Source organism: Lepidochelys olivacea (genome assembly GCF_965140295.1).
Source record: "Lepidochelys olivacea isolate rLepOli2 genome assembly, chromosome: 1".
NCBI classification, from domain to species: Eukaryota; Metazoa; Chordata; order Testudines; family Cheloniidae; genus Lepidochelys; species Lepidochelys olivacea.
The window spans coordinates 79,961,409-79,984,359 of record NC_140411.1 but is presented as its reverse complement, the minus strand read 5'-3'; the positions used below and the strand labels follow the sequence as shown (position 1 = coordinate 79,984,359).

At 41.0% G+C, this 22,951-nt stretch overlaps 1 protein-coding gene across 4 annotated transcripts in view; it reads right to left on the bottom strand.

The window, feature by feature from the left end:
* Positions 1-4,924: 4,924 nt before the first annotated feature.
* PIBF1 (progesterone immunomodulatory binding factor 1) overlaps positions 4,925-22,951 on the bottom strand; it is a 169,694-nt gene continuing 151,667 nt past the window's right edge. For 2 of the 4 annotated variants that reach the window (XM_084645951.1, XM_084645950.1), the window contains exons 17-18: positions 11,716-11,895; positions 4,925-5,208 (exon numbers count right to left, since the gene is read on the bottom strand). In XM_084645951.1, coding sequence (XP_084502077.1) covers positions 5,152-5,208; positions 11,716-11,895 — 237 coding nt within the window. In that variant the 3' untranslated portion in view covers positions 4,925-5,151. The remainder of the gene's footprint in view (positions 5,209-11,715; positions 11,896-22,951) is intronic. The other 2 variants (XM_084645949.1, XM_084645952.1) reach the window with 1 other exon arrangement.

The following is a 22,951-nucleotide window of genomic DNA, read 5'->3' as shown; positions in this document are numbered from 1 at the left end:
TTGGTTAGAGACAAACTTTTGAGCTACACAGAGCTCTGTGTAGCTTAAAAGCTTGTCTCTCTGACCAAAAGAAGTTGGTCCAATAAAATACATTACCTCATTCACCTTTTCTCTTCTTTTCTGCTGGCATTAGGGACTGCATGAAAAGGTTGCAGATACTGAAAAAACCTCTGATCGTGGTAAGATAGCAACTTCTTTCTGAAATCATGTTTATTACAGTAGTGTCTAACCAAACCATGAGTGGGGCCCCACTCTGCTAGGCACTGTACAAACACAGAGTAGTAGATAGTCTTTTCCCCACAAAGCATACAAAGAAAGATACTGGTAAATGTTCAGTCACCTAGTAGTTGACTTAGTGGTGTTCATTTTTTTCCAAAATTTCATCAGTGTTTACTACTGAATGCACTGGGGCCTTCAAATTGAGAACTTTCAAATGCATTTCTTGGAACAACATGGAACGCTGTGAAGTATGACTCCTATATTCAATAAACAAACCTTAGAGTTCAACACCTTGTAAGAAGCATATTCCTATTTTCAAATGTGTTCATGGCCCAGATCTTGTCCTTTCCTGATGACTGATTTCATCTTAGCTCATGAGTCTCTGGCAAAAGGTGGAAAAGTGAGAGAGCACTTGCACTATAAAGAGAAACCACAGTCTGCTCTAAATGTCACCTCTTTCCTCCCTTCAAATTTCCCACACAACTGTCAAACCTACAAACTGCCAACTCTGAAAATTAAACTAACAACTTAAGATAGCAGTTAGCAAACATAAAATGGGATAATGGGGATCTTTTTCCTTTGTCTTTCCTGGTGGAAAAGAAGAACTGAAGATGGGTAAGAGGTTATTTGGTTATGGAATGTTCAGATGCATGCCAGACCCCTACAGGTTCCACTGGTTTGAATAGTTCCATAACGACCACCTACAGTGGAGAAATGCAGAAAGAATTTCATGAGGAAGAATCGTGGGATAATTCACCTGATAATTATGTTTGAGAGAACTAATGTCACTGAAAACAGCATACAGGTAATACAACTGAACCTGATCATTATTTAAAGGGCAAAAGGGTTCATTAATTTTTGCTGTAGGGCATTTCATATTTGATTTGTTGTATTCAAGTGACATTCTAGCTTTCACATGAAAAGCTGGGATGATCTCCTCCTAGATAATTAACTTAAATCTTCATGTCTCTTAATAAGACATGAAAAATACAAAGTGTATTTCTAGAAAAGTCTCTTCAACTGAAAAATGTACGAATATGCCACAGAGCCAGGAAAACCTATAAACGGAAGTGTGCATTATCTGTATATTCTAAGCATTGATATTGATGCTTCCAAACTTCAAGACACAGACAAAGAGCTGGTTGGAAATTTTCCAGTGATACATTTTTCCATTGGAAAAAGCTCATTGTTCTAAATCAAAATGTATCATGGTAATGTGTCAATTCTGTTCAAATTTCAGCAGAAACCAGCCTAATTTTCTGTTAGCTTGCCCACTCACCTGGCAGTCTGCCATGGAGCTGAGCCTCTCAGAGTGTTTGGATTCAGGCTCCACTGAAATGTTTCCAGAGCAGGAACATTTTGGTGTTTCAGAAATAAAATATTTCAGACATCTAGTTCGATGAAAAATTACAAGTTTTGGATTTTCAAAAATCTTGACTTTTCTCAGAACACGAAATCTGTTTCCCAACCAGGTCTAATAGTAAGCAAGGTGAAACTATCAAGATCAAGATTAAAAAGTAGAGCGGAGGTAACTTTTAAAATGTATAACCGTCCAAACAAATATACTCCTACAACCATGGAGCTGGTTATGTTTTGTAATATGAGAGACTGGGTAAAAATATACTAAATAATTGTATAAGAATACATTTCTTGTGTGTACTGATTGTGGCTAGGTAAAATGCTAAAATCTTAAAGTATACTTAGAAATATTATGGAAATTGTAGAAATCAACTGAGAAGTTTCCAAAGAAACTTACTCATACCCTTAGACCAGTGGTTCCCAAACTTGTTCCGCCGCTTGTGTAGGGAAAGCCCTGGCAGGCCGGGCTGTTTACCTGCCACGTCCGCAGGTTCGGCCGATTGTGGCTCCCAGTGGCCGTGGTTCACTGCTCCAGACCAATGGGAGCTGCAGGAAGCAGCACGGGCCGAGGGACGTACTGGCCGCCGCTTCCCACAGCTCCCATTGGCCTGGAGCAGCGAACCGCGGCCACTGGGAGCCGCGATCAGCCGAACCTGTGGACATGGCCGGTAAACAAACCGGCCTGGCCCGCCAGGGGCTTTCCCTGCACAAGCGGCAGAACAAGTTTGGGAACCACTCCCTTAGACAATATGATTTTTAGAAGTGCCAGGTGACAATTTAGAAATACATAACCCTGTACTATATCACTGTGAATATTAAATAAGTTATTCCTTCTTACAAAAAAGTTCAATGGCATACAATTAACGTAAGAAGATGCAAGCTTATTGGTGTAAGAAACTGCCATTTGTACTCTACCTCTCATTCATAACAGCAAAGTTCTAATTCTGGCAAGTGCTTAAACGTTTCATAAACCTACTGTCTGACCTTCAAAACATGTATCACACAAGCAGTATCGTTCTCCTATATGTACCCAATGACTAGGACCCTACCAAATTCATGGTCCATTTTGGTCGATTTCACGGTCATAGGATTTTAAAAATAGTGAATTTCATCATTTCAGCTATTTTAATCTGAAATTTCACGATGTTGTAATTGTAGGGGTCCTGAGCCAAAAAGGAGTTGTGTGTGTGTGTGTGTGTGTGTGGTTTTTGCAAGGGGGGGTTGCGGTGCTGCTACTCCTATATCTACACTGCTGCAGGTGGTGGCGCTGCCTTCAGGGCTGGGCACCTGGCCGAAAGCCACCACTCTCCGGTCGCCCAGCTCTGAAGAAAGCGCAGAAGTGAGGGTGCAATACTATGATCCCCCCGCTAAAATAACCTTGTGAACCCTCTGCAACTCCCTTTTGGGTCAGGATCCCCAATTTGAGAGAGTCTGGTTTCCCCCTTGAAATCTGTATAGTATAGGGTAAAAAGCACGCAAAAGACCAGATTTCATGGTGGGGAGACCAGAGTTCACAGTCCATGATGCGTTTTTCATGGCCATGAATTTGGTAGGGCCCTACCAATGACCTATGTAATAAAGATGAGGTAGAATAAAACAAGCTTCCTCCACCCTTTGTGCAGACGTTAACTCAAGGATGAAAAACAGTTCCTCTCAAATGTAATGGAAATAGTTTTTTGATATAACTTTCTGGATATTTACATTTTTGGACTAACTAAAACTCCTTTGTTTTTATATCTGTTCATATTTTTGAAATAATATTAAAATTTATTCTCTCCCTGGGAAACACTTTTGTTACTGTTAACTAAGGACATAATTTCACATCTGCAATATGCAATATATGGGTTATTATTCTGTGTCCTAAAGAGAGAGTAACAAAGCAATCACGAACTTGAACATGATTCTATTACTAATTAGGAAAAACTGATAAAGAAATTGAGACCCACATGAAGCAGAAATAAGGGGAATTGGCTTTGCCTCAACTGGGTGTGTGGAAAATGCAGGAAGAGCTGTAAAGGGTAGGTGAACAAAAGGCATCAGCAGCCTGATGCAGCTCAACACTTTGGCAAAGCAAGTAGTAATCAAACAGTAATTGTTTGATGACCAATACCTAAATATATAATCATAGTGGAGCTTCATCTTAAAATATAATCTGAGCCATATTTTCAATGGACAGTCATCTCAAATAAAGGATGCCATTATGCTTTATGTGAAATATTTGTGTCATATACAAAATCTATAATATACACAATCAGAAGTTCCGGATTTACATAACAATTTATGACCACGTTGACATTAGAGAAATCTGCATGGTGCACTCCTCTACTCCAGATGTGCTGCGCTGATGTAAAGTGGGGCTTACTTTGGGTCTAATTTAATATGGTAAATCATTGGACTAAACACCGCTTTATATCGGTGCAGAACATCTACACCAGGAGGTTGCATATTTCTCTAATGTAAACAGGGCCTATACTATCAAGATATTTGATGTGTTCTTAATGAAGCTGATTTTTAGTTCTTGTTTATTTATACACTCAAGAAGTTTAAGGCCAGAAGGGACCATAACATAATCTAGTCTCATCACCTGTATACATTTCATCCAGTTACTCCATATTGAACCCAATAACTTGTATCTGACTAAACTGTATCTTCCAGAAAAGAATCCAGTCCTGATTTGAAGGCAGCAAGTAATGAAGAATCCACCACTTCTCTGGGTAGTTTGTTCCAGTGGTTAGTCATCGTCACTATTAAAAATCTGTGATATTTCCAATTTGAATTTGTCTGGCTTCAGCTTCCAGCCATTGTTTCTTGTCAGACCTTTCTCCACAAGATTAAAGAGCCCTTTAGTACCCAGTATTTTCTCATTCTGTCAATCTTCATGCTATCTGCAAATTTTATCAGCAGCGATTTTATATTTACTTCCAGTTCATGGATAAAAATGTGGAATAGCATGAGGCCTACTACTTGATCCTTCCAGAACCACACTAGAAACACCTCCCCCTCATCATTTGAGGATTCCCCATTGATGATTGGTTTTTGAGATTTGTCAGCCGGATATTTTTACTGAAATTTTCTGTGAAACACAGGGCATGAGCAGAGCCTAGCTTAACAGCCCCACGTAATCAGGGCTAATAAGAAACTTAAAAATTCTTGCCATCTGATGCTGTTTTCTGATGTTTCTTAAGTATGTAAGCTTCTAGAAGCCAGAACAGTTACAAGAATGTGGCATGAAACACAGTATCCAAGAAAAACTATATGAAAAAGCTGAAATTCATATTAATGAGCACTCTGAATAAGATGTCCTTTATTAGCCAAAATTATAAACACACACAGAGTATGTTTGTATTTAATATTTTGAATTAGAACATATTGATGGTAAAATCATCACATCAAGTACTGCACACATTTTTTCATTAGATGTTGAATGGTAATGTTACAATGTATAAACATAGGTATAAAACAAGCCAGTTGTTTATTTGTGTGGTACTAAGAACATGATTATGAATACAATTTCTTTCTTCACAGAATAAACTGCCAAACTGATTATTTATATTGAAAATCCCTGGAAAAATGTCATGGTGCTTTTTTCTGCTTCAGTTTCCTGTACCAATCAGGTGCCTCTCTATTTGTCTGTGAAACAAAGAATGTTTTGGTTATGAGACAATTGAAAGGCAGGAGAAATATGCAATCCACACAACACTGCACTCCTCTCTCTGTCATTCATAGCTCTGCTTAAACTAAAATCAATTAAAATGTGAAAGGTTTACATTACACAAAAATACACTAAAGTTCTGTGTGTCTAAGACAATAAAATAAACCAAATATCACATTATTAACCAAATGATGATTCAAAATGTTTACCAACATTAAAATGATTCATGAAATGCTTAATTAAAGGACTATCATTGTAAATTATGTTATGTGTATTTCTGTTAAAAAAGGGGGTGGGAACCTAGGACAAAGAGGTGTGCTACAATATGCCAACGTTTTAAGCATAATACAAAAAACTACATGTAAGAACACTGGTTCTCCAATTTAGTCATAGCACAGACCATAACTTAATTGTGGGACACTGCCTCTGGATCACCTTTTCTTACATTCACAGTCTTGAGGGCTACTTATCACACATTCATAACTGCATAAAATTCCTATAGCAATTACAGCAACCTTTTACATGGAAAAGCAATAGTAAGTAAGTGGGGGAAAGAAGGGGATGAGTCATCTTCAGACTCAATGGAATTGGCAGGGAATTCACCCCTAAAAATTCTAGGAGAGCCACCAGTAGTACAGACCTTTCACAGTATGGAAATGTCCCGCTCACTGCCTCTCAATTCCCCAGGCTCCATGGCAATACATTTTGAACAAGTGATAAGTGTAATTATTACTGTTAAAATCCTCTACTGAAATGGCCTCAAAAAGATATAAACGCATGTGTTCTGTTTCTTAAGTAGTGCATTTGTTATTTCAGACTTTCAAAAGAATTTTGTGTCATTAGTGAACATTCCATCCAAAGAAATGGTGAATAAGTTTGAAAAGGCATTATTTTCATTCTACCCATGACATTATTTGACTATTAAGTCTGGCTCACAAATTTAATCAAACACAAATTGTTCAACAGCAAACACACACCAAACTTGAGAGGGGAAAAAAAGCCCAATTATCACAGCTGGCACTTGATTTAGGAAATCTCTCCAAAAATATATTTCCTAAATTTGTCCCATACTTGTCAGAAAAATCAGAGGGTACTTAGTAGTTCGAGCAGTGGACTGTGAAGTAAAACTCCTGAGTTATCTTCCCAGCTTCCTCAAGGAAATGGAGCAACTTTTGTACAAAACACTTAACTTCTGTGCCTAAGGATTGTTGTTAGGCTTTGTGTATGTGAAGTGCTTTCAGTACCTTGGGTGAAAGGCACTACATAAATACAAGTTTTTATTATTTACTATGACATCTACCTGTGGTGGGATGTTGTATCATTCTTCCATTTGTTCTATTAGTAACGGCAAATGAAACTTGAAGCTACAATTCATTTTCCTTTGCTTTCCTTCTCTGGAGCTACTTCATTTTTGACTCTTACTATCAAAATGAGATTGTAAATCTTTGTAAAAGCCACCAAAAGATGTAAGTTAAAGTATACTGCTGTCACTTTTGTGGTTGGGAGTCTAGCATCACATGTATGGATGTCAGGCCTATCTGAAAGAATTAACCAGAACTGGCCATCTTCAACAGGGATGCCTGAATCCCTCCTGGAGATACAACCAAGAGCCTGCCTAAGTCTGTCTCTGAAGCAGAAGTTGCGTTGAGCAACTCTGAGTACTGTAAAAAGAAAAGGAGTACTTGGGCACCTTAGAGACTATGCTCAAATAAATTGGTTAGTCTCTAAGGTGCCACAAGTACTCCTTTTATTTTTCCGAATAGAAACTAACAAGGCTGCTACTCTGAAACCTGAGTACTGTGACTCACTGTCTGCTGCCCTACTCAAGACAGACCCAGCACCCTTCTAGGCCCACATCACTGGCCACCTTAAAATGATCTATAATCCATTTACAAACTAAATTCTTTTGAAGTGTGCTCACAATGCAACACCCTTGGAGGGGAGTGGTACTGCGCTCTCTCTTACTGGACGAGGTATCAATTTCACCTTAAGTGGCAAGTACAAAGTGCACTAACATACTGGAAACATCTGCACAAAAAACAAAATACACCACCGTAGCAAGTCACCTCACAGGTCTCAAAATAGCAGCGTAGGCGTTGCCGCTCATGCTGGCGCCTGGGCTCTGAGACTTATCCCCCTCACCAGGTCTCGGAGCCCAAGCTCCAGCCTGAGTGGGAGCATCTACCCTGCTATTGCAAGACCCACAGCATGAGCCTGAGTCAGGTGACCCAGGCTCTGAGACTTGTTGATGTGGGGTTCTTTTCTGCAGCATTGACACCAGTGGTGGATTAGCCACTCAGCCAATGAGGCCCTGGCCAGGGCCCCTGGCCAACTGGGGTGCCCCCACACTCCGACTGGCAGGAGTGCCAGGCGGAGTGGGGCAAGCCCCGGTGCCCCACCCTGCTCTCTGGGAGGAGCACCGGGGGGTAGGGGTGTACTGGAGGCAGAAGGGGTAGGGAGTGGCCCCCACTTGTTCTGGCCCAGGACCCCACAAAACCCTAATCTGCCTCTGATTGACACATCCCTGCTGAAGCTATTGACTCCAATCAGCCATGAACCAAAGCCTCCAGAAACTCCTCTGCAAGCAAACATATAAGAAAATTGGAAACTCATGCTTATAACACGGTCAGCCACCCTTCTCCTCCTCAGTTCTTGTTTTTGAGGGAGTGTAGTGGGGTGGTCACCCTGCTCTGGCCCTGAAAGGGGTAAATCAGCCCTGGGGAGCCAATAGTAAAAGCAGCCCTGGAGAGGGAAGGGCTAGCTGCCTGGGAGCAAGATACCTGAAGAAGAGCAGTGCTGGGGAAGGGCACAGGAAGCTGGGGAGCTCCAGTCTGGTAAACCCCCAGGCTGCAGGCCTTGGTAAAGGCCCAAGAAGGTACTGGGGCTGTAGAGGGGAAGCCTGAGGATAGGCAAAGGCAGCAGGTCCTAACCTCCTTGCCAATGATGAGTGGCCTTTACAGACTGCAGTCTGTCCCAGTGAGCGGGGGCTAGATGATCACTGGCAGCGGCCACTGAGGCAAGGTGGGTTTAGAGGGATGGGGGTTCCCCAGGGAGGGGAGACCCAGAGTGTGGGGATACTGCTAGGGCAGAACCACAGGGTAAAGGGCACCGGGGTCTGGGAGGGACACGGATGCCAGCGGCAGGCAAGACACCAGCCTGCAGAGGGCGCTCCAAAGGCTGGAAAGAGCTAATTCCCAAGATGACCAGCAGGAGGTGCCGCACCAGTGAGTCGTCACGTCGCTACAGGGAGGTATTCGACTTTATACAAACACATCCATACACACTATATGATTTTATATTCACATGCAAGCACCCTTTATTTTATATATTTTATACACACACACACACACGTATATTAAAAGGACAATGAGGCTTCAAAGATAAGAACTCAAAAGTTAGGAAATGCCAGAATTAAGGCTGCTTTTGCAACCCCAATTCAGTCCCTTGAGACTTAATGACACTATCATTAATTACATGATGACTTTCCAAAGAACCCCTGCCTCATTCAGTGCACAGAATGGACCTGCTCTGGCAAATAATCAAGACTGTGTAATGAAGGGGGGCTGTTGTCTGTAGCACCCCTGTCTCTTCTCTTAAGAAGCTGGAAGGTGCTAGTGACTGAGGCAGGGCATTGCATGTAGAAAAAGAATGGTCTCATGGTTAAGGCAACTGAATGCTGCTTTGGAGAGCTGGAATCTATCCCTGCCTCTGCCACAGAGTTCCTGTATGATTCTGGGCAGGTCACGTAAGCCAACCTTTTCACAGGTGGTGACTAACTGTTTGTTCCTCATTCTATGAGTGCCCAACTTGAGACCCTGGGGTCAGTTTAGCAGAAATGCTGAGCACTCAGAACTGCAAGTGAAGTCAATGGGGAACTGTGCTTTGAACATATAAAGTGTGATACAATGCTAAATATTCTGAAAAATCAGATTGGGCAACCAATATTACTGTAAACTTTTGACATTATCTCTGTCCTTTAGCATCCCTATTTCAGAGATGAAAATAATACCAACCCTGCACCTCATAGGGGTGTTGTGAAGATAATTGCTATTTGTATAGCACTCAGTGATGAGTGCTATGAGACACCCATAAGGTAATTAATAATTCTGTGTTCAGAACAGGGATTAAATAGTGTGCAGTAAATAAGACTGAACATTGATTAATAAGGGTAACCCAAAATATTGCTTATTAAATGAGCAGAATCCACCCTGAGCACCGAATGAGCCAGGGGTCCTATGGAAATAATTACCCAGTATTTAATTAAAGACTGTATCCTAATGCATATACACCTAGATGTCAAATTAAGGTTGCACAGACAACGTTAATTCTGGCTTTCCCTGATTTTTTTAGTGTATATTTTCCTTGCATTTTAAAAAAGTGAACTGAAAAAACAGAAATTCCATAATGTGGATTCATATGACACCAATATCATTCATCAGCAGGGTTGGAACCTTTAAACTCTCTGCCATTTGAGCTAACAGAGTAACTGATAGCAATAGTAGGTTGTTATCCTATGTGGACCAGCATTGGTGGGGGGGGGATGAGACACACACTTTCTCAGTAGGTTACACAGATATTTGCAGACAGCAGAGGAATGAGAACTCAGGAATTTGGGGTTCCATTCCAGGTTCTAGAGAGGAGTGTATTCCATTGGTCTTGGACACTTCTGCCAGCTACACCCAAGCTTGATCCCTTCTTCCCCATCACAGCCAACCTGTCCCTGTCTTATTCCTGTGTTCCTTATTCTTGGCTCCTTGTCTCAGTCCCATTCCCCTTCCCTATGCAGTCCTTGTCTTCACTCCTCAGTCTTCTCATCCTAGTCTCCCCCTCCAAGTCTGTCTCCCATCCCCACTCCCAGTCTCCTTGCCCTGGCTTCTCCACCAATCTCCATCTTGCCTTCATCCCCCCACTCCATCTCAACTCCTTGCCTCCAATCTCCTCCATAATTGGCTCCTTGTCTCAGTCTCTTTGCTCATCTAGTCCCAGTTCTCTTTCTGCACCCCAGCTCCTTGTCAGATCTCTCTCTCCTTTCCCCCATTCTCATCCCCCCGCCATTGGTTCCTGGTCCAGGTCCGTTGTCCTGTCACTTCCAGTCGCTCCCTATCTCCTCGTCTGATCCCAGCGTTCCACTCCCAACTGGCTCTTAGTTCCATCCAACCCCAGGTTTTCCTTATCAGTTCCCAGTCCCAATCCTAGTTCCAATCTCCTTGCACAATTAGTCCCAGCTTCCCCAACATCTCACTGGTTTCCAGTCCTGCTCCCCCAATTCTCCCAGTCAGCGTCTCCCTCCCTCCCAGCCTCCAGTTCCAGTCTCACCAGGCTTCTTGTCCCAATCTAGTCCTTTCCCTCCCCTCACAGTCTGGGCCTTGTTCCCCTCTGCATTCATGTCAAGTGTCTTCCTCATCCACATTGCCTGTGAAGCAGCACGGAAGGGACTAAGAGCACAGGAGAGAGAAGACTCTCTCCTTTACAGTCTAGAACCAAGAGCAGCTGGAAGTTGAAAATTCAGGGATAACCAGCTTTGACTCGTAAGCCCCAAGCTCAGTTTAGGGGAGCATGCTCAGCACACACGGAATCTTCAGAGATTTTAGCTACAAAACTAAGAAATCTCTATTGAGCTTGTGCAAACAAATTTTTTGGCCAAGTCTTGTATCTTGGCCACATTTGGGTGCATTTTCACAGGGACAGCAAAAGGTACAACCCTGATACAAAGCCCACGTCTCCCCCTTGCCAAATTTTAAGTCCCTGCTCTAAAGTTTGGGGGCGCTATAGCTTCTCAAAGAAAAGGTTGCCAGAAATTTTTAAAATGACAAAATATTTTCCCTAGCCTCACTCTCAGAAACTTCTGAACCGTTTAGCATGAAACTTTCCAAAAAATTTAGCGTGAAGCAGACCCCCAGCACAGAATATTTCAGCCCCGAAAGGTATAAATTTTAAGTTATAAAGCTATCAAAAATAAAGGCGTATAACAGGAAGTGTCGGGCCACCTCAGTATTAAGCAGTGCGACCAGCCTGTGTATGTGTAACTATTATGTAAATATAAATTCCAATATATATATTTTCTTACATCCATTGGGATGTTAATATATTGGATATGTTACAATTCTGTTTTGTTATCCATTTTTAATACAACTTTACACTAATTGAAATTTTTTGGGAGATTTGTTTCCTGTGTACTTTAAGATCTAGAAGATTCTAGAGGGCTGGAATCTGTGATAGTGTGTGACAGTAGAGGGATATAGCTTCCTGTAGCCTACCACTACCACAGAGAGAAACTTTCAGCAGGCATGCTGTACTGTTTTGAACTAACACCACAAGATGAATGCAAATCCTGTGAAATCATCTCTTCAAAGAAGCAGACTTCTAGGAGTAATTTTTTTTTATACACCCCCCGCCACGCGGACAGTTTTTTTGGTTTTTTGAAATGTGAGCAATAGTCCTCTAAACAAAATGCCTAGGTCACTTATTTCAATTACAGTACTTACAAATAATGTTGGTTTGGGTATAAATACATTTTCTTCCTCGTGTTCTGCTGGCAGCTTTACAGAAGGGTTTGATTTGTGTTTTGCAGTTAAGCTTCTTACGTCACTATGAGACTGAGGTAAATTTTCCCCATAGCGTTTACCATGCAGACTGATAAGAATCTGTTTCATTACTGCCAGTTCCTGTAAAAACATAAAATAAAATTAAAATAAATAACAATGCTAATTTTCAATAAAACTAAAAATAGTAAAACCTATTAAAATGATTATCTGTTAATAATGCATTTCTATTCACCAAATCAAAATATCTAAATAGATATATAGGCAGATCAATAACCCTATAATAAGCCTGATTATTTACTTGCATTTATTAGTCTGAGTACTAGTTAGAAACTACTTTACTAAAGGGAGTAATAAAATAAAAAGGCACAGAAGAGTTATACAAATAAAACCTCATAATATCTAAATGCTGTAACAGAAAAAGGATTTAAAGTGTATTAAGGATCGCGCTATCCATTTAAGTGGCCATTTATTTTAAACAATTATTTTAAAGATAGCTTACAGAATCCAATTTGAGTGGCTATGATAAATAGTACTCTGAGGGTTAGGGTTTGGGTATGTGTCTTATAAATGCAGATATAAAAAAACAAATATATGTCTTTACCCCTAGAAAAATCAATCAACTGATAAGAGAGGCCTAGGAGAGACTACAGCAAAAAGGAGGAAAAGGATCATGATCTGAACTATGGAATGAAAAAGCAACTACTGAAAAGGAAAGAAAGGGATCTGGTGGCCAGAAGGGTTCTCACTGACTTGGAAATTTAATAATTTGCTAAACAAACAATTCAATAGATTTTAACCTCCCCCCCATAGATTGGTTCAAGATCATTAGTAAAGTGATAAAAGCAAAACCATAACTCCTCTCTGACTTTAATCTGCCATGATCTTCTAATGTCACTGCATCTCCCTGCTGCTGTCATTATTTTCTTCATTTTTAATGGATGCAATTATTACAAAATATGTTACATAATTTCCCCCCACCCCTCACACTGGTGCTTCCAGCTCTACCTTGTAACGATTTGTGAATTACTGACAAAACAACCAAGTGAATGCAATCTTCATTCAAAGAGCAGTTCAAAACCATAAGGCTCTTCAGAATTTAATATGCAGCTCCTTGTACAGGCACCGACTCCGGGGATGGAGCTACAGGTGCCAACTTTCCAGTGTGCCGGGGGGTGCTGACTGCTCAACCCCTGGATCTGCCCCCCCTCCACCCCTTCCTGCCCCCTCCTCTGAGCCAGCCGTGCCCTTGCTCCTCCCCCTTCTCTCCCCAGAGCCTCCTGCATGCCACAAAACCGCTGATCGGCGGGGCTGCCGGTGGGTGGGAGATGTTGGGAGTGGGGTGGGGGAGCTGATATGGGGTGGAGGGGCTGCTGACGTATTATTGTGGCTCTTTGGCAATGTACACTGGTAAATTCTGGCTCCTTCTCAGGCTCAGGTTGGCCACCCCTGCCATAAGGTTTTGACTGTCTTCAATAATAATTCAGCACAAATTCATGTAATCTTATCTCTTCAACCAAAACAACAGTATAAATTAATGTTTATAGTTTAATGCCAAACACAACAAATGGAGAATATAGTTATTGTATATTACATATTACCTATTTCTTAATATTAACCAGAAAATTACAGTGATTCATATTCTATTTTCATAACAGTATTCAAAATTAGCATAATGTAAAAACAGCCACTTAAAAGTCTTGTCATCTAACTTCTGATACATAGTTGCTTTTAATAGTTCCACAACAGTACATACGATATAAATATTCTTGAAAAAATTAAAAATAGGCATGCTTTGTTGTAGAGAATTTAGTTAATATACTGACACCACAATAATTCAGTTATATGACTGGAACCCCAACACTAAATACACCCAACAACTTCATCCAGTGTATAAATTGTTCTTGGGTCTCAGTCATTTAATATTTGCATAATTCAGCCGTGTGTGGTGGCATGTTAAAACAGCTCAACTGCAGAGCAGCTGTTTAAAAGGACTGCATAGTTGATGCCAACATATTACTGAAAGTTGTAAACTCTGCAAAGATGCTGCCAAAGTGATACATAGACAGAATTTCTTGATGAAAATAACTCAGACAAGTATATTACAAATACATGCTCCATGACTGGTGATTAAGTCACATATAAGCAATGTTTTGACATCAGTAAGTGGTGCTATATCTTTTGGGAGCTAAATCTTGCATCAGACTATATGTACCCAAAAAAGTTATAATTATGAGTTTGAAACTGCGCTCAAAAAACAAGGCAAAGACCAAGAATTCTTATACTGATTTGATAAAGAGGTTAGTTTCAGATACATAAACCAGGCCCAATTCTGCAGTTACAGAACCAAATTCTCTAGTCTTGCCTCCTTTACACCACCTGAGTGACACAAAGGAACCAGAAGAGACTGGAGATGAGAATTTTCCCCACAATGTATATATTAACCTAAAACAGTGTCTATGTTTGTTATGGGGCATTGATAAGGTTGCATTTGCATTTAAAGCAGGACTAAAATCCCTGTTTTAAACTTTAATGATTAATTTTAGTCTGAAAATTCCTAATTCAGCATAATGTGCAAAGCTCCTCTCTGTTACACCATAGTTATTCCACAGTAACCCTGTTAACTTCAGTGGAATTACTAGTTTATTTATGGCCCAAATACATTTCAGATTTACTAACTTTTGATGAGGATACATTTGAAAATGTCCTGTTTCTGAAATGTGGCAGTTCCCCTCTCTCTTTTTTTGGATTTCTCTAGCTAACAGTTCCAGCAAATGCCACAGTCCACAAACACATTAAATTCACAGGTGGCGTGTGATATCAGAAAGTGTTGTTTCCCACATTAGGAATGACTGATACAAGTTATGTAAAGATTAGACAATTGAATTGCTCAGATTTATCACTTATTTCTATTATTTGATGCTGGTAGCCTGCTTCCAAGACCTCTGCTCAGCACATAGATCCTAGGAAGCCAGGAAAGTGAGACAGCAGGGGCAGCAGGGGGTGAGAGACAGGGATCTTCAGGTCAATAATGGTGGAACAGAGCAGGAATGTGTGGGACATGAAAAGCAGGGCCTTGGGGAGAAAGAAGGGGGCATTAGCAGGAACATGAATTAGACTGGGAGGGAAAAGGCGTTGCTGGGTGAAGGAAGGGTTGTGGGTAATGTAGGTCGGGGAGTAAATTGTTCCTGGGGTGGGGAGTCCAATGCCTCTGTGAGAAGGCATCAGTGCTCAAATTGCTCCCTCACTGTAGCTGCCTCAGCTCCCCACTACACTGAGGAAGCAGTGCAGTGTAAAACCCCAAAAGCGCTGATTCCTATGTGGAGATGCTTGGCTCCTCCAGCATTACAGCACTGGCTCTTGGACACAGTGAGAAGACAATGCTGGGTAAGTTGAGCAGCTCTCTCTTGAGGCACTGATGCCTGAAGGGCTCCACCCAACATTTCTGCACCTGTACACTGTGGGGCCTAGATGGCAATTCCACGGGGAGAACTTCAAGTGTTTATGACTCAAAGCAGATTCAACAGTGTGCCCTTGTTGCCAAGAAGGCTAATGGCATATTGGACTGCATTAGTAGGAGCACTGCCAGCAGATCGAGGGAAGTGATTATTCCCCTCTATTCAGTACTGGTGAGGCCACATCTGGAGTACTGCATCCAGTTTTGGGCCCCTCACTACAGAAAGGATGTGGACAAACCAGAGAGAGTCCAGCAGAGGGCAACAGAAATGATTAGGGGGCTGGGGCACATGACTTATGAGGAGAGGATGAGGGAACTAGGCTTATTTAGTCTGCCGAAGTGAAGAGTGAGGGGGGATTTGATAGCAACCTTCAACTACTTGAAGGGGGGTCCAAAGAGGATGGAGCTAGACTGTTCTCAGTGGTGGCAGATGACAGAATAAGGAGCAATGGTCTCAAGTTGCAGTGCGGGAGGTTTAGGTTGGATATTAGGAAACAATATTTCACTAGAAGGGTGGTGAAGCACTGGAATGCGTTATCTAGGGAGGTGGTGGAGTCTCTGTCCTTGGAGGCTTTTAAGGCCTGGCTGGACAAAGTCCTGGCTGGGATGATTTAGTTGAGGTTGGTCCTGCTTTGAGCAGGGGGTTGGACTAGATGATCTCCTAAGGTCTCTTTCAACCCTAATCTGATTCAGTGAACTCCTCCCCACCTCGCGTTGCCTGCACAGCTCCAATCCCACCACCCAAGAACCCCGCATACAACCCTCTCCTCACCCAATCCTCTCACATCCACAACCATCCCCCTTACCAACCCCAGCTCCACTCTGCCTCTGGCTCCCCACACATCCCTCCCTGTTAATCCCTCCATTGTCTCCCCCACTGCACCAGGCAGCAGCACTGAGGAAGGAGGAGGAGGAGGTATATGGTGGGAGGGCACATAGGGAAGCAGAACTGTATTAGGGTTGTAGGCGGTAGAGACAAGCGGGGTCTGTCCTAGGGAAGTACTGAAAGGGAGAAGAAGTGAATGGAATTTTAAGAGCTGAATGTGGTAGGGAAACAAAGGGAGTTAAATGTTGCAAGAAGCATATAAGGAATGAATGAATATCTGCTTATTTCCTTGCATTTCATGCTTTACATTGGTGGACTATGCATATGCAGTCTAGCAGCCTTAGTTCAAAAATAACCAAGGTATTTTTGTGTGGAATCAAAGATACAGATTTTTTTAAAAAAATAATTAAGTGTCTAGCTAGATTAGGAAAAAGTGTATTTTTCTTTTATATCATTAGGCTACTGGCATTATGCATGCCTACAATTCAAATAATTCCTAGTTTCTGAACATTTTATTTTAGAATTTAATTAGGGCCTGATGCTGCAGCTGCTGTGTGTAGGTGAGTAACTCCCATTAACTTCAACAGGTATTCTGTGTATGTAGTGACTAAAATATCAGGTTCTAAAACAATCATGAGTTGGCAAAAGTGAAAAAGGGTCCATGATTTTTAAAAGGTAAAATAAAATGGTATTTGCATACTCAAATTTCAGTAGCATTTGAAATTATAGTAATGGTAAATTGTGTTCTTGACAAGTGAAAATAAGATGCAACATATTTAATTCTTAAACACAAAATGTTTATTATGGATAACTGACACAGTACATTAAAGTATGGAGAATGGATATGTATAGTCCAGACAATTGATTATAGAGGATAAAATCTGATTCCCCCCTAACTATATAAACCATCTTCAATTATGGTGGGTCATTTATAGATGTCTGAGTGCAATTATGGCAGAGAAAAGAACAGATGCAAAAATGAAACGGTGGCATTACATTTTAAAAATGTAAAATATGACTTCATTTAATAAATTTGTTTATTTGTATTTATGGACACAAAAAAAGGACGACTATCAATGCACTCTGTGTCCTTGACATAACTTGCACATACACATATCAAATATGCTTCTTACATTTTCCAAATTGAGTAGCTATAGACATTCAAGGTTAGTAGGATATTAAAATCTGATATTCATATGAATGAAACAAAATTAAAAAGAATTTCCAGATGTGGAAATATGATTAGGGTGGTAAAAAGGAATGTTGCCCTAGCAAATAAATAACTGCTAAAAAGTGTGAAAATTTGTTCACATTAAACATAATGGACAATTTTCAATGTGACACTTGAACAGGTTTTCAACAGACCCGAGACAGCTACAATTACCTTTGTTCTTACAGCTGTGTCATGTACCTATAACCTAAACATCAAAGGTTCCGAATGGGACAACACCACCATTTCTTTTTTTGGGATAAGAAATAATGGGACTAAAACCCCCTGCTCCTGAACTCTAAGGGCACCTCTTCCACTCTAAACTGCTGAAAGTTGTAGAAGGAAGTCCCCTTTTTGTCTTAATAGTATCTTATGAAAAAGGTCCCTGAAAAGGGACAGTGAAGAGGGTAGGAAGTAACTAGAATGAAATAGAATACCCCTTGCTGACAATTTCCAGGACCTACTGTTCCAATGTGATCTGAGTCCAGACTTCTTGAATGTAAAAGAGGAAGTTTCCAAAGGGGGAAGGATGAATGCGTAAGGGAAGGGATCCTCAAGCAGTTCAGTCATCTGATGGAAGACACAGACTGTGTTTAAGTGGAGGAAGAGGTGAATGGTCATTATTGCTTCTTTCTCAGTGGCTCCGAAGTCCTCTGAGTGTTGTAGTAATATTGAGCAGAAGGATGCTGCCTGAAGGAGCTTTGAGATCTTACTTGCTTCCTCCTTGGGGCTGGGATGTAGAGGCCCAGGAAACCAAAGGGCAGTCTACAGGTTTACTGGGTACCACAGACTCATATTTAACAGTTGGTATCAAAATGCCAAAGGGACCTTTGTGAGACCTTTGGCTCTCCTTCAACTGCTGAGCCCAAGACCTGTTAGGCACCTGCTGACACACATCTTGACTTGGTAGGCAGCAGAGAATGACATATGCCTTGGCTTATCTCTGAAACAGTGCCCCTTCCTATCTCTATCAGAGGTTAAAGTTGCCAAAATGGAGACAGATGACTTAGAGCCTGGGGTGAAATCTGAGCTCACAGGGTGTTCATGAAAAGGGACTGACCAAAGGCTTGAGATCTAGGTACATCCTTCCTTTTGGAATCTGGGGAAGCATGAACAGAGTGCTCCATGAGGAACAATTTTAGATGGACCCCTCTAGCTTTTTGAGTCCACGGATGGAAGGAGCAACACGTGGAACAAAACTAAGGAGTATTCCCTCTTCTAAACAAAGGAGGCAAGTGGAATGCCCACTGCTAAGCGGTACTGAAGCTTCACATGAAGAGCAGAATTTGAACCTCAGATTTCATTTCTGCCATACTGCTAAGGCCTCTCTATGAGGGGAGGAGAGGTAGCTAGCCTTTTAACTAAGTATCTGACTAAAGTTGTAGGGTTTTTTGGTCAGTCAACTGGCAAAAAGACTAAACACAAACTATTCACAAAATTAATTAACAATACTAATAACTCACACTAAGCACAGTGTGCAGAGAAGCAGGTGGACACCATTTCACTGCTGCAGACAGTAAGACTCAACTAAATGATAGTTGAGCCCATTCTGCCCTTTATTTCCTTCAGGCATGCGCAGAATGCCACAGCATATACCCTGACTACTTCTGCTGTATTCTAGCTTAGTTCCTAATCATTATATCTATTTTTAATTGTCAGAAGAAAAAGAAAGGAAAGTTTCAAATTTTTGAGGTAAATTTTACAATTTATAAAAGATGTGTGAAATCTGGTATATGAATATTCTAATACTTTGATGTAAACAAAACACACAGAAATAAATAATATACTTATAACAAAAATAAAAGACTTATTTGGAACCAATACCTTTTAGCTCAGAGCCACTGTATAAGTGTTAGTTAAATCTAATTTAATGAAAATATGCTTTCATTACAGAAAATATTGACTCAGTTTTACTAATGTGTCAAAATAGTCATAATAATCACAATCAGTTACTGATTATGAGGTCTTATCTTTTCAATTGAGTAACTCCCCCCTTTAATTTGATTCATCCAATTTTTGGTATTTCATAAATATTTACATTCTGTTTACAGTTGAGGATATTCAAATAGTATCATTCAGTGAAGAAAAGTAAAAAAGTCTATACATCTGGAAAACTAACAATATGACTAAACAATTAATAGCCAACACTGGAAAAAAATGAATATAATTAAATATTTAAATATTTGGAAGACCTTTCTGCCAACAATTTCTTGCTTAAATTCCTCTCCTTTTTTTTTTTTAATTTAACCTGTCCCTAAAAAGTACATTACTTAAAATGTGCATGCCAGTTGGCTCTTGTAATCCATATCAGTGAGTTGAACTTTGCCTGTATTTTGTGAAAAAAATATTTTAATGATACAGAAAAATAATTCATATTGTATTTATATGAAGTGACATTATTATAAACCTTGCTGCCCTTTTTAGGTTCTTAAAAACAGTAATTGCTAGGTAGCAAGCAATATTCAGCATGTAATTATTTGGCATATAACACAGCAAATGGAAAGATAATTCTTGAAGAATTTGTATGAAAACTGCTATTCAGAAATGTACAACATCAAGAAATGAATGAATGTATCCCTCTGTTAAATCCTTTATCTGCCCAAATTCAATAGCATTTTGTATTCAAGTTTAATTAAAGCCTGACATCACTAAATAGATAACAAAATGACAAATACTGCTGCTTAAGAGCATATTTTCCCCTGTAAAGTATGAACTGGAAACTTCTCTACAATCATTTAGCAATGTAAATGTCACTTGTTTCTCTAAGTCTGAAGATGAGAATAGCTCCAGGGCTTATTTGTAATGCAGAAATGTCCCTGTATTCTACTGAGGAAAACATGCAGAACATTAATAGGAACCAGAATCTCAAAACATAAATGTAGCATAACAAATACGATAATTACCCTGTGGCTTAACATTTAAAAAGAGCACCAAGCACTGTACATCAGGTGTTTTTTTTTTTTTTTAAGATTAAACAAGTTACTGCACATAGATGAGGAGGAATTCACTTTGGAAACACAAATAATTTTGAAATTATTACGTATAATCTTTTAAATTAAAAAAAAGAAAAGAATTTTTTTTTTAAAAAAAGGAAAGGAGCAGGGCTGTACATAATTTATTTGAGGCACCTGTTCCCAATCCTTTCCTCCCAGCCCTCTTCAGATACCTCGCCAGCTCCCTCTCCCCTCCCCATCAAGAAGTTTCCCTTTCCTGAGATTCACTGTTCTCTTGCCCCTGTTCACGTGCCTTCTCCTTCTGGCTCCAGTGCTTTTATGAGCCCTCCTGTCACAACTTCTCTCCATGTCCTCTTTTTCAGATGGAAGCTGCTGCCAGTGGCACATTAGCCACTGTGCCAACGGGGCTCATGCCTAGGGGCCCCAGCCAATTGGGACCCCCACACCTCGACCCACTCAGCCCAGCACTCCTGCCAGGGAGCGGGGTCAGGGCACGGGGGCTTGCCCTGCTTTTCCCACCCGCATGGTGCTCCTGCTGGAGAACGGGGGAAGCCCCCATGCCCCAACCCCATTTCCCTGGCAGGAGCGTGGGGCGAGGGGAGGGGGACTGCAACGGAAAGGGTGGGGAAGGGTCCCCACTTGCTCTGGCCCAGGGCCCCACAAAACCCTAATCTGCCTCTGACTGCTGCTACTCAGTGGCTCCATAGCATCCTTCTAATGCAGTGGCTCTCTGACCTAAGCTGCCACCAGCCACTTTCCCTCAGCACAATTCAGTTACAGTTCAAACCAGAGCAGGCCGCACTTTAAATGTGTGACTAGTGTGTGATGGGGGGGGGGGAGATTTGTGCAGGTGGCCCATTTCTCCACCCATTCTGTTGCATTAATGTCAAAGATGAGAGGGAATGAGATAGTGGGGGCTCAGGGGATCCAACAACAAGAGGCACAGCAGAGGAAAAAGGGATATATTGAGACAAAAGGAGGACATGTAGAGATGAGGGTAATAGGTCAATGGGACTGAATTATGGGGGCACAGACACTTGGTGAGACCCCAAATTTCAAAGGGACAAAGAAGGGTTAAAGCCCCTAGCACCTTCTTCCATCCAGTGAAGAGAAACCTTATGGCCCAGGATACAAGGGAAGCATCATGAGGAGGAAACAGGGTTGCTGCTCTCCCCTAGGATGCTGGCATAGGATATAGAAGGCTAACAAGCCTCTGAAACTTAAGTCAACTGCAGGCAGAGGAACACATTGAGAAAAGTGGTTACTTGGGAGGGTGGCTCTCTGGGCTCCACAGGTGCATAAGCTCCATAAACATAGAAACTTCTGGATGCAGTTTAGAGTTTGTGTTTATTAATAACTGAAATTGCCTACATTAACCGAAATCTACATTCAATCCTCTGACAACCTCAAAACTACCATTTTATTAGTAGAAGTTTCCTGGAAAAATCTAAGAGCCATGAACAAACTATAAATAGTTTAACAGATTTTATGGGCTGCTGCCCTGCCCACCCGCAATCACATGGACCTCCTTCCTGAGGCAGCTACACTAATCTCTTAGCAATTAAAGTAATATTAAACATTTGTGTATTTTTAACTAGAATATAGGAAGTGTTTTGTCCATTGTGGAAGAGTTATACTGCCTACTTTTGAATGCACTGTTGTTGTAGCTGTGTTTGTCCCAAGATAGTGCCTACTTTTGTTCTTCATTTCATCTTCCTCTTCCATTGGTTCTGTTCTTTTCTCCATTCACACCCTGTTTCCTACACAGTGTCACCATAGCTCTTGGTCCTCTCCTGGGTACATGTTGCCCAGCTGCCTGGCCCTGTGCTTCTCTGGTCAAAACACAGCTACCAATTTTTTCTAACTCTGCCATCAGTTCTGTCCCCCAAGGAAGCTCCCTTTTCTCCTCTTCCAGCTAAGTACTAATGGCTTCTGGAAAAGGCAGCTTGGATAATGACTCCTCTTTATTTCCAGCTGCTTCTACAAGAGCCCATATGTCTGTATAAGTGGCTGCAGGGAATGAGGAGCCAGCACCATATGACCTGCCAGCTTTCTGGGTCCATTAGAAAGTGCCCCAAGGACCACAGTTTGAGAACAGCTTTTCTAAAGTAGTGTGTGCATGTGTAGCAGTTCAATTATGAGAAATATATACAAAGTGTCCTTTCAAGAGTTCAGTTAAAAATAAATGTTTGATTTCCACGCTGTAAAAGACCTCACAAGTCTTTGAAAAATGATTTTGCAGAGACTTTGTGTGGCCTCCTTTCATATCAAGGGCAGATTTTTAAAAACTGAATCTGGCCTAAATTCTTATGACAAAACAGAACAAAAGTCTAATTAGTTTGTCAAAATCATGTAGGCAAGTGGATTAATTATATTACTTCCACGTTAAAAAGAACCCAGTAGTAAAACAAGTTAATAAACAGTGGAAACAAAGTGTCTAACAAATATTCATTTTATCATTATTTTAAGTAAAGTAGAAAAATTGACAATATTTTCTTCCCAAAGTCTTAAACTGGAGAAAAACATAACTAAAGGAGGGAGAATGGTTGTGACTGAGAACAGGAGGAGGGTTCAAGAGCTCCTCGTTCAACTCTCACCTCTACCACAGACTTCCATGGCAGGGATGTGGGCAGTCAGGCCTAGCGGATGGAGCTGGAGCTGAGGGACAGAGCCAGAGTTGGAAGCCAGAAACCACAGCAGAGGATCAGAGCTGAAGTCAGAGCCAGGAACCA